Consider the following 13,930-nt stretch of genomic DNA (forward strand, 5'->3'; position numbering starts at 1 on the left):
TTTCAAATTTGGGGATTTTCAAACTTGGAATTATCCGGAACATAACTCCCAGGAATTCTCTTCTCTGACTTGTGCCCAGAAAGGCTAGGGAATGAAATCGAAGAATTCCTAAGATCACCATTTTCTGCGCTTGGGATTGGGGTTACTAGGGAGGGAGAAATCTACCTCTCCCCCACTGCATTCTGGCCTGGAAGTCCACAGCAAAGGGAGGGGGCTCTTGCAGCCCCCAGATTCATTAAATTTGTGGGGGTCTCAGTCACTGAAAATCAGCCAGGACTTTCTCAGGTCCCAAGAGACCAGAGCAACTGTGCATGGAACTGCTCTCTGGGCAGAGGTTCTTGTAATCATCTCATCAGATTCATTAAGGGAGAAAGAAGAAATGGCAGAGGTAGTCAAATTGATCCCCTTTCCCTTTATTCATGGAGATTCTTGATTGGGTTCAAAGTTCACCCCCCAAAAGTTGGGGTTCCATGTCAGTGTCATAAGGTGTCTCAAAAGAATTTTCAGGTTCAGACTCATCTCCAAGGCAAGGGGCAAGTTTTTTTGTAATTATGATGTCAGTTGAAGCAGGCTAAGTTCCAAAAGAATTTAGTAAAGAAGGAAGAAGATAGGAAAAAAGAAAAATTGGGTGCTTCATGTCACTAATATGCTCATTTTTTTTTTTAGCTTTTTATTTTTGAAACATATACCTAGGTAGTTTTCAACATTCATCCTTGCAAAACTTTGTGTTCCAAATTTTTTTCCCTCCCTTTCTCCAATCCCTTCCTTAGACAGTAAGTAATCTAATATGTTAAACATGTGCAATTCTTCTATATATATATTTCTACATTTATCATGCTATGCAAGAAAAATCAGATCAAAAAGGAAAGAAAATGAAAACAAGAAGCAAATGAACAATAATTTAAAAAGGTGAAAATATCATGTTGTGATCCATATTCAGTCCCGACAGCCCTCTTTCTGGATGCAGATGGCTCTCCATCACAAGTTTATTGGAATTGGCCTGAATCACCTCAGTGTTGAAGAGTCATGTCCAACTGATGTGCTAATTTTATGGCTTAGAGATGGAACTGAGGAGTGGTCTTAGAAGTGAAGTTGAGGAGTGGTCTGGTATGTACCCCATTATTGAATTCTACAGCTTAGAGATGTTGTACCCTCTTATTGAATTTTATGGTTTAGAAGTAGAGTTGTATCCCCATTATTGAATTCTATGGCTTACAGGTAGTGTTGCACCTCACTATTGAATTCTGTGGCTTAGAGGTGGAGTTGTGCCCCCTTATTGAATTCAGTGGTTTAGAAGTGGAGTTGTGCTCCCTTATTGAATTCCATGGTACCCCCTTATTGAATTCTATGGCTTTGAGGTAGAGTTATACCCCCATTATTGAATTCTGCTTATAGGTAGAGTTGAACCTCATTATTGAATTGTGTGACTTAGAGGTGGAGTTATACCCCCTTAATGAATTCTATGGCTTACAAGTAGAGTTGCACCACACTACTGAATTCTGTGGCTCAGAGGTAGAGTTGTATCCCCTTACTAAATTCCATGATTCCCCCTATTGAATTCTATGGCTTAGAGGTAGAGTTGTACCCCATTATTGAATTTCATGGTACCCCTTTATTGTGTTCTATGGCTTACAGGTAGTGTTGTACCCCCTTATTGTGTTCTATGAGGAGTTGTACTCCCTTATTGTGTTCTATGAGTTGTACCCCCTTATTGTGTTCTATGAGGAGTTGTACCCCCTTATTGTTCTAGAGGAGTTGTCCCCTTATTGTGTTCTATGAGGAGTTGTTATTGTGTTCTATGAGGTGTACCCCTTATTGTGTTCTATGAGGAGTTGTACCCCCTGTTCTATGAGGATTTTATTGTGTTCTATGAGGAGTTGTACCCCCTTATTGTGTTCTATGAGGAGTTGTACCCCCTTATTGTGTTCTATGAGGAGTTGTACCCCCTTATTGTGTTCTATGAGGAGTTGTACCCCCTTATTGTGTTCTATGAGGAGTTGTACCCCCTTATTGTGTTCTATGAGGAGTTGTACCCCCTTATTGTGTTCTATGAGGAGTTGTACCCCCTTATTGTGTTCTATGAGGAGTTGTACCCCCTTATTGTGTTCTATGAGGAGTTGTACCCCCTTATTGTGTTCTATGAGGAGTTGTACCCCCTTATTGTGTTCTATGAGGAGTTGTACCCCCTTATTGTGTTCTATGAGGAGTTGTACCCCCTTATTGTGTTCTATGAGGAGTTGTACCCCCTTATTGTGTTCTATGAGTAGTTGTACCCCCTTATTGTGTTCTATGAGGAGTTGTACCCCCTTATTGTGTTCTATGAGGAGTTGTACCCCCTTATTGTGTTCTATGAGGAGTTGTACCCCCTTATTGTGTTCTATGAGGAGTTGTACCCCCTTATTGTGTTCTATGAGGAGTTGTACCCCCTTATTATGTTCTATGGCTTACAGGTAGCGTTGTACCCCCTTATTGTGTTCTATGAGGAGTTGTACCCCCTTATTGTGTTCTATGAGGAGTTGTACCCCCTTATTGTGTTCTATGAGGAGTTGTACCCCCTTATTGTGTTCTATGAGGAGTTGTACCCCCTTATTGTGTTCTATGAGGAGTTGTACCCCCTTATTGTGTTCTATGAGGAGTTGTACCCCCTTATTGTGTTCTATGAGGAGTTGTACCCCCTTATTGTGTTCTATGAGGAGTTGTACCCCCTTATTGTGTTCTATGAGGAGTTGTACTCCCTTATTGTGTTCTATGAGGAGTTGTACCCCCTTATTGTGTTCTATGAGGAGTTGTACCCCCTTATTGTGTTCTATGAGGAGTTGTACCCCCTTATTGTGTTCTATGAGGAGTTGTACCCCCTTATTGTGTTCTATGAGGAGTTGTACCCCCTTATTGTGTTCTATGAGGAGTTGTACCCCCTTATTGTGTTCTATGAGGAGTTGTACCCCCTTATTGTGTTCTATGAGGAGTTGTACCCCCTTATTGTGTTCTATGAGGAGTTGCCCCTTGTGTTCTATGGCCGGTGGTTGACCCCCTTTTGTGTTCTTGGGGGGCCCTTTATGGTTTCTGGGGGTTTAATGGTGTTTTTGGGGGTTGACCCCTTATTGTGTTCTTGGGGGTTTCCCCTTTTTGTGTTCTTGGGGTTTTTTATTGTTTCTTGTGTTGGCCCCTTTTGTGTTCTGGGGGGTTTTCCCCTTTTGTGTTTATGATTGGCCCCTTTTGTGTTCTAGGGGTTTTCCCCTTTTGTGTTCTGTGGGGGCCCCCAGGTTCTTGGGGGTTGTCTCCCTTTGTGTTCTAGGGGTTGACCCCTTAATTTCTTGGCACAGGTGGTTCCCCCTTATTGTGTTCTATGAGTTGTACCCCCTTATTGTGTTCTTGAGGGTTTCCCCTTTTGTTTCTTAGGGTTGTCCCCTTATTGTGTTCTTGAAGTTTTTATTGTGTTTTAGGGGTTTTCCCTTATTGTGTTCTTGAGGGTTGTCCCTTTTGTTTCTAGGGGGAGTTGTCCCCCCTTATTGTGTTCTTGTGTTGTCCCCCTTGGGCCCCTGGTCCCCCTTTTTTGGTGGCTCAGAGGTAGGGTTGCACCCCATTATTTAGTTCTATGAGGAGTAGCACCCCGTTATTGAAATCCACGGCTTGGAGGAGCTGCACCCCCTGACTGGGTTCTCGGGCGGCAGGGACCCCATGTTGGGGAAGGGACTGGGGGCCCTCGGGGCCCGGTCCCCTGGAGGCGGCAGGCACTAGGCCGGGCCGTTGCCTGCAGGGCCCATGCGGGTGCCCTTTGACCTCTGACCTCCGGGGCTGTTCCCAGGGTGCCCCAGAGGAAGCCTGAGCCGGGGTGGGAGGTCGCGAGGTCGCGAGGTCCCGAGAGGAAGGAGGGCCAGGAGGTTTGATCCTCCCTGCTCTCCGTAGGGCAGAGGCAGGGCCAGCAGGGGGTGGGTGGGGTTGTGAGCAGCTAGGAGACCCCGGTGCCTGGGAGGCCGAGGCTGCCCACAGGCCGCAGGGGTGGGACGGAGGGAATGACGCCCCCCACCCCGGCCAGGGCCCCGCAGCCCCCCACCCCTGCCCCTCCCCAAGGCAGGCCGGGCCCTCCGGGTGACTGGGCAGCGGCGGGGGGCGGGGGGAGGCCGGGCCCGGGGTGCTCAGGGCAGGGCCTGTGTCGCCCAGGCAGCTCGGCTGGTATGGATGTGTTCCAGAAGGTGGAGAAGATCGGGGAGGGCACCTACGGGGTGGTGTACAAGGCCAGGAACAAGCAGACGGGGCAGCTGGTGGCCCTGAAGAAGATCCGCCTGGACTCGTGAGTGCTGGGGGCGATGTCTGGCCTGGGCCTGCCTCCCCCCCCCCCCCCCCCCAGGGCTCCGGGCCCGGCCTCCCGCCAGAAGGTGCCCCTGCGGCCCTGCCCGCGGTCTCACCCCGCCACCCATCCTCACTGCAGGGAGACGGAGGGCGTCCCAAGCACCGCCATTCGGGAGATCTCCCTTCTCAAAGAGCTCAAGCACCCCAACATCGTCAGGTAAGTGGCAGGGGAGCGGCCGGGGGGAGGGGGCCCAGTTTTGTGACCGGAGCCTTCTCAGCAGGCTGCTCGACGTGGTGCACAGCGAGAAAAAGCTGTACCTGGTGTTTGAGTTCCTCAGCCAGGACCTGAAGAAATACATGGACTCGGCGGCGGCCACGGAGCTCCCCCTGCACCTGGTCAAGGTACCCGCACGGGAAGGGGGGGGGGGGGCGGCCCCGCGGCCGCCGCTGAGCCAGCTCTTCTTGCCCTTCTGCTCCAGAGCTACCTCTTCCAGCTGCTGCAGGGGGTGAACTTCTGCCACTCCCACCGCGTCATCCACCGGGACCTGAAGCCCCAGAACCTCCTCATCAACGAGCTGGGGGCCATCAAGCTGGCCGACTTCGGGCTGGCCCGGGCCTTCGGCGTGCCCCTGCGCACCTACACCCACGAGGTGGGTCGGGCCGGGGGCAGAGCGCTTGCTGCCAGGGCCTGCAGCGCCGCTCACCCGGGCTTCTGCCCCTGCAGGTGGTGACCCTCTGGTACCGCGCCCCCGAGATCCTCCTGGGCTGCAAGTTCTACTCCACCGCCGTGGACGTCTGGAGCATCGGGTGCATCTTCGCAGAGATGGTAAAGGGGGCAGAGGAGGGGGCCCGGGGACTGCTGGACCTGGGCTCCGTCCTCTGGGGCCACAGAATCTCCCGGAGGGCCCAGGTCGGGCTCTGCGGGAGGGCTGGGCGCAGAAAAGGGAAGCGGCCCTGGGGTCACCGGGCTCCTCCCCGCAGGTGACGCGCAGGGCCCTGTTTCCTGGCGATTCTGAAATCGACCAGCTGTTCCGGATTTTTCGGACCCTGGGCACACCCAGCGAGGCCATGTGGCCGGGGGTCACCCAGCTGCCGGACTACAAGGGCAGCTTCCCCAAGTGGACCCGGAAGTCGATAGAGGAGATTGTGCCCGCCCTGGACCCCGAGGGCAAGGACCTGCTCATGGTAAGTGTGCAGGATGCGCCCTGCCGGGCCCGCTAGGATGCTGCCTTGGCAAGCGCCCAACCGAGCCCGTCTGCTTTGTCTTGTACCTCACTCATCCCGGCCTCATTAATGACAGAACCCCCAGCAACAGAGCCAAGCCTTGAATGGCACTTCAAAGTTTGCCCAGAGCTTGTGTTTGGGACTCAGGACAATTCTGTAAAGGAGATGCTGTTGCTCTCTTTCATTTTACAGACGAGGGGACCGGCAGCAGTTAGGGGGTTTGTCTGGGGTCACACAGTTAATAAGTATACGAGTCAGGATTTGAATCCTAGATTTCTTGGCACTGAATCCACTCTTCGGCCTGTCCTCCCTGTTCCAATCCTCACATTTAAAACTGTTCATAACACCCATCTTCTGGAAAAATTTCCCTGATTAGCAACACTGAATTCTTATCCTTTCTTCATCCAGAGTGCATGTGTCCGAGTTACACTATTGCCAATCTGCATATGTTTATTGGTTACCAAGTTATTTTGTACATAGATCAATGTTCTAAGTATGGAAAATATTTTATAAACCTTAAAAGTACTGTGTAAATGTCAGTTCTAATCATGCTGATGCATGCAGTTTCTAGCTCCCCAACTCAACTATCAATAACTCCCCTAGAACAGATCTCCCATTTCCTTCTTCTGTATAAAAGCATTTATATGAAACGTTAAGCCACATGGTGCCCACCATCTCAATTTATTCATTTGCAAAATGGGGAATATATTAGCAACTATGTCATAGACCAAAGAGTTGGAAGGACCTTAGAAATCAAGTTTATTTATGATGAAGAAACTGAATGATTTAGCCACTCTGAGCTTCAGTTTCCTCATCTGTGAAATAATAATGGTAGGACCTACCTAACAGTTTTTTTTGAAGACCAAATGACAATGTATGTAAAATACTTGGCAAACTTTAAAGTAATGTATTTAGTAAATGTTATTATTACATAGAACTTAGTCTAAGGAGAGCACTTTCTTTATCAGTAAGGCAAGATTCCAGGGAACCTGAGGCAGAAAACTACTAAGGATTGACTGAACCTGGCTTGAGCCAAAGAATCGCCCTCAAGGCCCTACCTTCCTTTTCAGGTCTTCATACTCCACAGGTTCACTATGATGTTCCCAGAGACACTGGTCTTTTGTTTTTATAAAGAGCCTGTCTCAACTTGAGCTGGGTAGAGAGCAGGAAAGCTCAGTGAGGAAGGGGAGAGGTTGGTTGACTCACCCATAGTTGCTAGGAAGAGACTTGCTGGCTCAGCAGAATGGAGAGAAGTCTTTCTACAGGTTCCAACATTTATTTCCAAAATAGATCACATCCCAACTGTTTCTAGCAGGTTAATTTCTGCTTGATGTTCTCCTTACACAAATTTCCCCCATTTGTCTACATTTATTTATACATTATGTTATGTGTCATTTTATATATCTCTTTTATATCTACGTATAAGTGTGTGTGTATAAAATTTCTTTTTAGTTGGGATGGCCTTCTCCAGACTTCTCTGGGCCTAAATCTGTGTCCTCTGGCTTTGTGCTTCATTGTCCTAATCCTTATTAACCTCACCACAGCCCTGGGTGATTGGAGAAGAAGGCAGAAAGGGCTCATTAACATGCTTTTCTCTTTCCTTTACAGCAGCTGCTGCAATATGACCCAAACAGGCGCATCTCAGCCAAGGCAGCTCTAACCCACCACTATTTCTCCTCTTGCAAGTCATGCTCAGCCCCACGTCAGTGCATGTTGGAGCATTTTTGCCGGTGAAGGGGACGGGCATCCAGCTTCTGCCCTTATCCCCCTCCTTCTCAGGCCCAGTACCCAAAGTCCCTTCTGCAGCTGCAGCTCTAGCCATCTGTCTCTAATGCTGGAGAGGAATTAGAGGCAGGATGGACTTTGTGTCTGGGTTCAGCTGCGGTCTGGGGACCACGAAGGGCTAGGTTTGGACCAGTCCTTCTCCCAGGTTAGTGAGAGTTCCCATGTTCTTTGTTGGGTTTGACAGCGCCACTTCAGAGTGGAGGGCACAGTTGCCTCAGGAGGGAGAAGTAAGAGAGCAGCTCCCTTGTACTTAGGACCACTGGTGGGAGGTGCTCAGAGAAAGAGGGCCATTTTTATTTTATCCACTTTGCTTTTCTCTTTAGGAATTAACCTCTTGACTTCACAGATCTAGCCCAAACTTTACCTTCAAGTCAAGAATTCCAAGGTAGAAAGGACTTTGCTCCTGCACCCCATGTCCAGCCCCCTTACTGTTCTTTTGGGGTTTAAACTGTTTAGGAAGGAGTTGAATTCCATTTAGAAGAGGTAGAAGAGAGGGGAATTTTTCCATACATGGTCAGTGGCAAGTATGTGAGTTGGGTGTGTTTTCAGCAGTTAACTGTTTATCCATAATGTAATTGCATTCATTTGGTCCTGGATTTCAGAATAAGAAATAAAAATGACATTTCTGATCTACATGGTGTCTGTCCCTTCAGTGGAAAGGGACCCCAGGGAAGGGAAAAGTCAATATGGTTCACTAGGAGACTGAAAGTAATCCCTAGAACAAGGGTTCTTATCTTGAGATCCATTAATTGAAAAAAAAAAAAAAACTTTATATTTTGCTAGCTATTTCAAAGTAATTAATTTCTTTGTGATCCTACGCATTTTATTTTATGCATGTAAAATGTTTTTTCCCAAGAAGGTAGCACAAAAATCATTAAGACCCTGTGCCACAGACAAAAAGAGATTGAACTGTACAGAGCACAGACGGCAAGTAAAATAGGGAGAAGATATTCAGGGGAGGCAGGAGGCCACTGTTATTTCAATGGGGAAGAGTTCTGGATCTCATCCCATTGTACAAGTCGTCTTAGACCCAGAATGAGAGGCAGCAGAACCATGTCCTTCCCCTGAGCTAGGAGAAGTTTTCTCAGTTCTCAGCAGGTGTCTCCACCCTCCCTGCCCCAACCAGACAACTCTATCCCATGTTTCAATCAATGACAGCTCAGCCACTGAGACGATAGGGGAGTTTATTGCATGCATTTGGTTGGAGAGGACAAAGTCATGCTGACTTCTGGGGCTAAGGAAATGTTGTTAGTCATCTAAGGTAGGGGAGCTCAGATACAGAGACCACTCTTCATGATAAAACATTTAAACGGAGAGAGATCGGGGATCTGGCTGCCTTTGGAGAGTATAAGGGAATTTTATTTAGCTAAAAAAAGAGGTGACCTCTAACCCCCGCCTTCCCCCCTTCTCAGCGTGCCCGGGATGCTCCCGTTAGCACAGAGAGCGTGGCAGGGAAGGGGAGGCCGTGCGGTAAGAACAGTAGTTCTCTTGGGTTGCAGGGAGGAGCAGGAGGCCGGTCATTGGGTCCCTCCGGCAGCGGGCCATGGCTTCCTTGTAACTTAGGCGCTCTTTGGAGATGGGGTCGACCAGTTCTTTTTCGTAGCTGGATTCATCCTGGAGGAGCTGAGCCAGCTCTTCATTGACCATGCCGGCCAGCAAGGCTTGGGGGAGAGGCATGCGGCCTGTCCTCTTGGGATCAATGAGTCCCCCCGTGAGATGCTGAACCTGCAGGTGGGCCAGGGCACTCTCGCGGGGCATCCAGCCCTTCTGGATGGCCTCACCCACCGACAGCCTCTTCCTCGTGACGGGGTCCTCGATGCCGGTGAAGGCCTTCTGGGCATTGAGCAGCCTCTGGGTGGAAGTGTTCTCTATGAGGCCTCGGTCCAGGGCCTTGTGCACCGAGTAGCGCTCCCGGGTCAGGAGGTCCACGATGCCCCCCGTGGCCGCCTGCGCCTCGAGCAGCTTCTGCCCGGTGAGCGGGTCCAGCATCTTCTTGCCCACAGCGGTCTTGATGTTGCACTTATTGTCGGTGGTCGTGTCATAGACGCCCGCGATGGGAAAGGTGTCGTCACCGAGGCCAAGGGAGGAGCCGGGGCAGAAGATGCTGCTGGCTTGGGGGGCCGGGGAGGGGCCGGGGGCCTTGGAGATGATGGAGCCTATGGAGAGGGGGGCAGACTTGGTCTCTCCCGCCACCAGGAGCGCGAATTCGGAGATGGGGAGGCGGCCGTCCTTATAGAGGTGGTACTCCTCCTTGGTGATCCTCCTGCAGCGCAGGGCGTCCTCGATGGAGTACTGCTTCCCGCTCTTCTTGTCCAGGAGGAGGGTCTCCTCTCCACACGGGGTCATGGTGGTGACCTCCTCCCAGTCACACTCCAATTCCTGCAGCTGGATGTACTGTCCCCGGTCGATGATGCCCCGCTTGTAGGCTTCGTACGGGGACATGTCCTTCCCAGAGTCTGGGTCCAGGATGGAGATCTTTGTGGAGAGGTTGGTCTCCCTCAGCTGTGTGTCCTGGTTCATCTCTTCCTGCTTCACTTTTAGCTGGAGCTCTCTGAGAGTCCTCTCCTTCTCGTGGATCTGGTCCTTCTCCCACAGAATGGCCTCCTCCAGCTGAGAGAGCTCCTGACCCCGCTGGGCCTTCTTCTGCCGCTCACTTTCTGTCTTCTGGCTGAGCAGTTTGGACTCCTCCTGGAAGCAGAGCATCCTCTCCTGCTTTTGCCTCTCGAGCTTCCTCATCTCCTTCTCGAGCTGGGCTCGCTCCTGGCTGGCCTGGCTCCGGGCCTTCTGGAGGTCAGCTTCTTCCCGTGACCAGGTCCTCTGCAGCGCCTCGGCCCTCTCGAGCCTCTCCTTGAGCCTCCTCACGTCCTCCTCCCTGTTCTGCCTCGCAGCCCGGTCCTTGTTGAGCAGCTCCCAGATGCGGGACCTTTCCGTTTCTAAGACCCGGTCCTTCTCCACCCGGATGACTTCTTTGTAGATGGTCTTTTCCTGGGACTTGGTCTTCTGGAGGACGTCGATTTTCACCTGCAGGTTCTTGCACTCCCGGTGTAAGTCCATCACCCGGTTCTTCTCGCTGTCTAGCTCCCGCCGCAGGGTCTCGGTAGACTTCTCCAGGTCTGGGTCCTTCTCCAGCTTAACCACTTCCTCCATGATGATTTTCTCTTGCACCGCCGGAGGCCGCTGCTCCATCTCCTGGATCCTCAGGCTCAGCTGCCGCAGTTCCTTCTCGATTGCTAGCTTTTTGTCACGGTCCTCTTGGAAACTGAGGAGATTCTCCTTCTCTTCCACCGTGGCCTGGAGCTGCTGCACCTCGCGCTCCAGCTTCCGCCTGTTGGCCACTTCCTCATCCAGGCTCCGGCTGAGGCGACTGTGGTCCTCGTGGAGCTTTGGGTCCTTCTGGGTAACCACCACTTCCTTGACCACCACCTTCTCCTCGGGTCTTCTCCTCTCCAACAGCAGGTACTTGTTCTGAAGCTCATAGACCACATCTTCTGTGGCTCTCCTCTTCTGGACCGTGTCCCGCACCTCCCGCCGGAGACGCTCCACCTCCTTCTCCAGGACCGGGTCACTCTCGTAGCGTATCACTTCTTTGTTCACCATCTTAGTTTCGACCTTGGATCTCTCTCTTTTCCACTCATCCCGCTCCCCCTTCAGTCGGATGAGTTGCTCCTGAGACCGGCCATTGGTGTTGACGAGATCATTGAGCTGGGCCTTCAGCTGGTCAATCTCCCTGAGGAGCTCTGGGCTCTTCTCATGTTTCACCACCTCTTGGATCACTTCCTTGTATTCCACCGTTGGCTTCTGGGCCCGGAGGAGGGTCAGCTCTGGTAGGGTTCCCTCCACCTCCTTCTCAATGGCACTTCTTTTGTTTGTGGTGTCCTGGAGCTCGGCCCTGAGCCGGGCAATCTCCTTCTCTGTCTCTGGATCCACCTGGAAGATCTCATTGACTCTCTCCTTGAATTCCACCTTGGGCTTCTGTTTTTCCACCATGCTGTACTTGCTGTGCAAGTCATTGAGCTCCCTGGTCAGCACCATGTTCTTCTTCTTCTCCTCCTCAATGAGGTTCCTGAGTTTGACAGACTCTTTAAGGAGCCCAGGGTCCTGCTCCACTTTCTTCACCTCTTTGACAATGATTTTGGGCTCCATGGAGCTGATCTGCTGCTCCAGTTCCTGGACACGAGCCTGCAGCTTGACTGTTGCCTCCTCCGCCACTTTCCTGCGGCCGGCATCTTCCTCAATCTGCCGCTTCAGAGCCCAGGATGCCTTGACCATTTCGGGATCTTTCTCCAACTTGACCACCTCCTTCACCACTACCTTCTCCTTCACATTAGCCTCTTTCTGTTCCAGGGCCTTTAGTTCTTTCTTTAGTTGTTCCACCCGGGCAGAGATGATGGCGTTGTCTCCTCGAAGATGTTCAATCTCAGCATTGATCTGGGCTGCCTGGCTGTCCAGCGTGGGGTCCCTCTTGATTTGGGTGACTTCCTTGGTCAGCAAATGGGGCTGAATGTCGTTCTTCTCCTTTTCCAGCCGGGCTATTTTCTGGTTAATCACCTCCAGGTCAGCCTTCAGGACGGCCCACTTCTTGCCCTCCTCCTCCACCTGGTGTTTCATTTTGGACAGGCTGCTCTCGAGCTTGGGGTCCCTGTAGAACTCGACCACTTCCTTTTCCTCCAGCCTCTCCACAGGCTTCTGGGTCTTCAGCAGCAGCAGCTGCCTCCTCTGCTCCTGGAGCTCCTGCTGCACGCGAGCCACACGCTGCCTCTCCTCCTCCAGCTGGGACTTGAGCACCTGGCTCTCTGACTCCCTGCTGGCCGGGGGCTGGTTCTCCAACCACTGCGTGGGGTGGGGAGTCAGCTGGACAGCCTCACTGATTTCCTTCTGTGGAACAAGAAGGGGAAAGAGTGATGGGGCACAAGGTTGCTGAAAGGAACCTGACCCACGATTCCTCCCCTTGGAGCCTTAGGGGAAGCATCAGCACGTCAGGGGGATGGAGGAGGGATGGAGTGCCCTCCAAACAGGCTGGGTCTTTGTGGTCTGTCCCCCCACCCGTCCAACCTTCCAAAAGTACAATCTTCAACTCGTCCCCTATCCTGTTCATGAACCCTCTGGGGAAGCCTCAGCCAATCGATCACAATAGGAAAAGAGGGATCTGTGCTGTGCTCTGAAATGACAAGGAACCCTGGGAAGAAGCATTTAATGGCCTCTTGTGATTTTTTTCCTTCTCCCTCTTCTGCTCCCCAAGTGGGGCAGTGTGACTTTTTTGGGAGAGGCTGGGCTTTCTGGGGGGCCAGGGGAACCCAGAGTGAAAGATCAGCCTGGGGCTCTGTGGAGAACCGTGGGAAAGACCCCCACCTCCTTTTCAGCCTACCTGCACCCCAAATGTAGGGCTAGGGAGACAAGACCCCTGGGGGTCAGGAAGCACCCTGAATTGGCAGGGGCCACTCCTGGAGGCTACCACATTATCTTGGAATTGGGAGCCATGCCAGTAAAGGGATCTCAAGGATCATCTCGGTACCTTTTCCAACACCTTCTTGGCAAACTCCAGCTGACTCAGCTGCTGCTGCGTTTGGGCAGCAACTGAAGTATAGCGGTTGATTAGGTCCTTCTCCTGGAGTTGGGGAGGGAGGAAAACAAAGGATGGAGTCAGTTCTGAGTGGTTCCTTCTGGAAAGACCGGACTTACAATTCTATGGGGGAACGGTAGGCTGGGGAGAAAGATGTGATCTGTCCTTACCTGGGCCTGGATGCTCTCCTGCAAAGGAGTGATTCGGAGTCTCTTGGGGGCAGATGCAGTCAGTGTGGGGTCCAGGGAGCAGCGGTACTTGTCTGTCTGCAGCTCATAATCCTGTGGAGGAGAAGGAAGGGAACCTAGCAGTTGGGGCCATGAGGGGTGGGGAGGGCATCTTTTGGAGAAGGGCCCACGGAGGGAGGAAGGAGGGAGAGGAGGAACAAAACTGAGGAAACACACTTACTTGGAGAGCAGCTTGCAGGTCCTGGGATAAGTGGAATACTGTGTTTTTGTCTTTCTCTTTATTCTGGATTTCCTGGACCAGACGCTAGGACAGAAAGAAGGAAAAATGGGCCCTGGCCCGGAGGGGAGCTGCCTCCTGAGCCACAGAATCTCACTGTCTCTCAGCTCCCCGTCAGGGACCTTGTGGGGCAATGAGCAGGGGGAGCAGGAGTAGCCAAGGTTGTGCTCGGGACACATCTCACCAGGGCATGGCTGCCTGGCTAACAGCCCCCCACAGAACGCTGCTGGGGGCAGCCGGGGGGTCAGAGGACCACAGCTTTGGAGGTCACCAAGCGCAGCCACACGTTTTACAGATGAAGAAACGGGCCCAGAAGTTAAGGGGCTCCCCTCAGTGGCCGAGGGAGGGATGCAGGAGGGACCAGACAGGTTATGGAGTCTAACCCCTCGCCCAGTGTCACACAGCGATCACGGGTCTGATCTTGAGTCCCGGCCTGGGCCTCCTGGGGTCTCCCACGGGCCTGGGCCCCCCGAGGGCTCTCTCTTGGGACTGCCGCTTCTCTCAAGATTGGGGTGGGGAAGGGAGGGGAGGGAAAGGAGAGGACGTGAGGCGGAAGCTCGGCCTGCGGCTCCAGCCGTGGGAAATGGACAAGCCCTGGTCCGTGGC

The 13,930-nt window shown here is 52.0% G+C and overlaps 2 protein-coding genes across 5 annotated transcripts in view; one reads left to right on the forward strand and one right to left on the reverse strand.

Annotated features, from left to right (window-relative positions):
• The first annotated feature begins 3,801 nt into the window (after positions 1–3,801).
• Positions 3,802–7,932, forward strand: CDK3 (cyclin dependent kinase 3). Of its 4 annotated transcripts, XM_031965849.1 has the most exons (8): positions 3,802–3,881; positions 4,162–4,291; positions 4,430–4,507; positions 4,569–4,692; positions 4,770–4,940; positions 5,015–5,116; positions 5,272–5,475; positions 7,123–7,932. In XM_031965849.1, the coding sequence occupies exons 2-8, from the start codon at positions 4,176–4,178 to the stop codon at positions 7,246–7,248; spliced, it is 921 nt and encodes a 306-aa protein (XP_031821709.1). In that variant the 5' UTR covers positions 3,802–3,881; positions 4,162–4,175; the 3' UTR covers positions 7,249–7,932. The 4 variants fall into 4 exon arrangements, with proteins under 4 accessions (XP_031821709.1, XP_031821708.1, XP_031821706.1 ...); XM_031965848.1 differs by lacking the exon at positions 3,802–3,881 and having other exon boundaries at positions 3,909–4,291; positions 7,126–7,932; XM_031965846.1 differs by lacking the exon at positions 3,802–3,881 and having other exon boundaries at positions 3,910–4,291.
• Positions 7,933–8,466: 534 nt separating this feature from the next.
• The window catches only part of EVPL (envoplakin), a 39,373-nt gene continuing 33,909 nt past the window's right edge, over positions 8,467–13,930 (reverse strand). The window contains exons 19-22 of the mRNA XM_003768512.4: positions 13,268–13,351; positions 13,030–13,140; positions 12,812–12,904; positions 8,467–12,174 (exon numbers count right to left, since the gene is read on the reverse strand). Coding sequence (XP_003768560.1) covers positions 8,731–12,174; positions 12,812–12,904; positions 13,030–13,140; positions 13,268–13,351 — 3,732 coding nt within the window. The 3' untranslated portion in view covers positions 8,467–8,730. The remainder of the gene's footprint in view (positions 12,175–12,811; positions 12,905–13,029; positions 13,141–13,267; positions 13,352–13,930) is intronic.

The sequence above is a fragment of the Sarcophilus harrisii genome, chromosome 4 (assembly GCF_902635505.1).
Source record: "Sarcophilus harrisii chromosome 4, mSarHar1.11, whole genome shotgun sequence".
Classification (NCBI taxonomy): Eukaryota; Metazoa; Chordata; class Mammalia; order Dasyuromorphia; family Dasyuridae; genus Sarcophilus; species Sarcophilus harrisii.

Excerpts from the sequence above, each read along its gene's own strand:
- CDK3 (XM_031965846.1), top strand. The coding sequence starts at position 4,014 with ATGACGCCCCCCACCCCGGCCAGGGCCCCGCAGCCCCCCACCCCTGCC. Across the intron at positions 4,292-4,429 it reads AAGAAGATCCGCCTGGACTC|GGAGACGGAGGGCGTCCCAA; the intron begins GTGAGTGCTGGG and ends TCCTCACTGCAG. Across the intron at positions 4,941-5,014 it reads TGCGCACCTACACCCACGAG|GTGGTGACCCTCTGGTACCG; the intron begins GTGGGTCGGGCC and ends CTGCCCCTGCAG.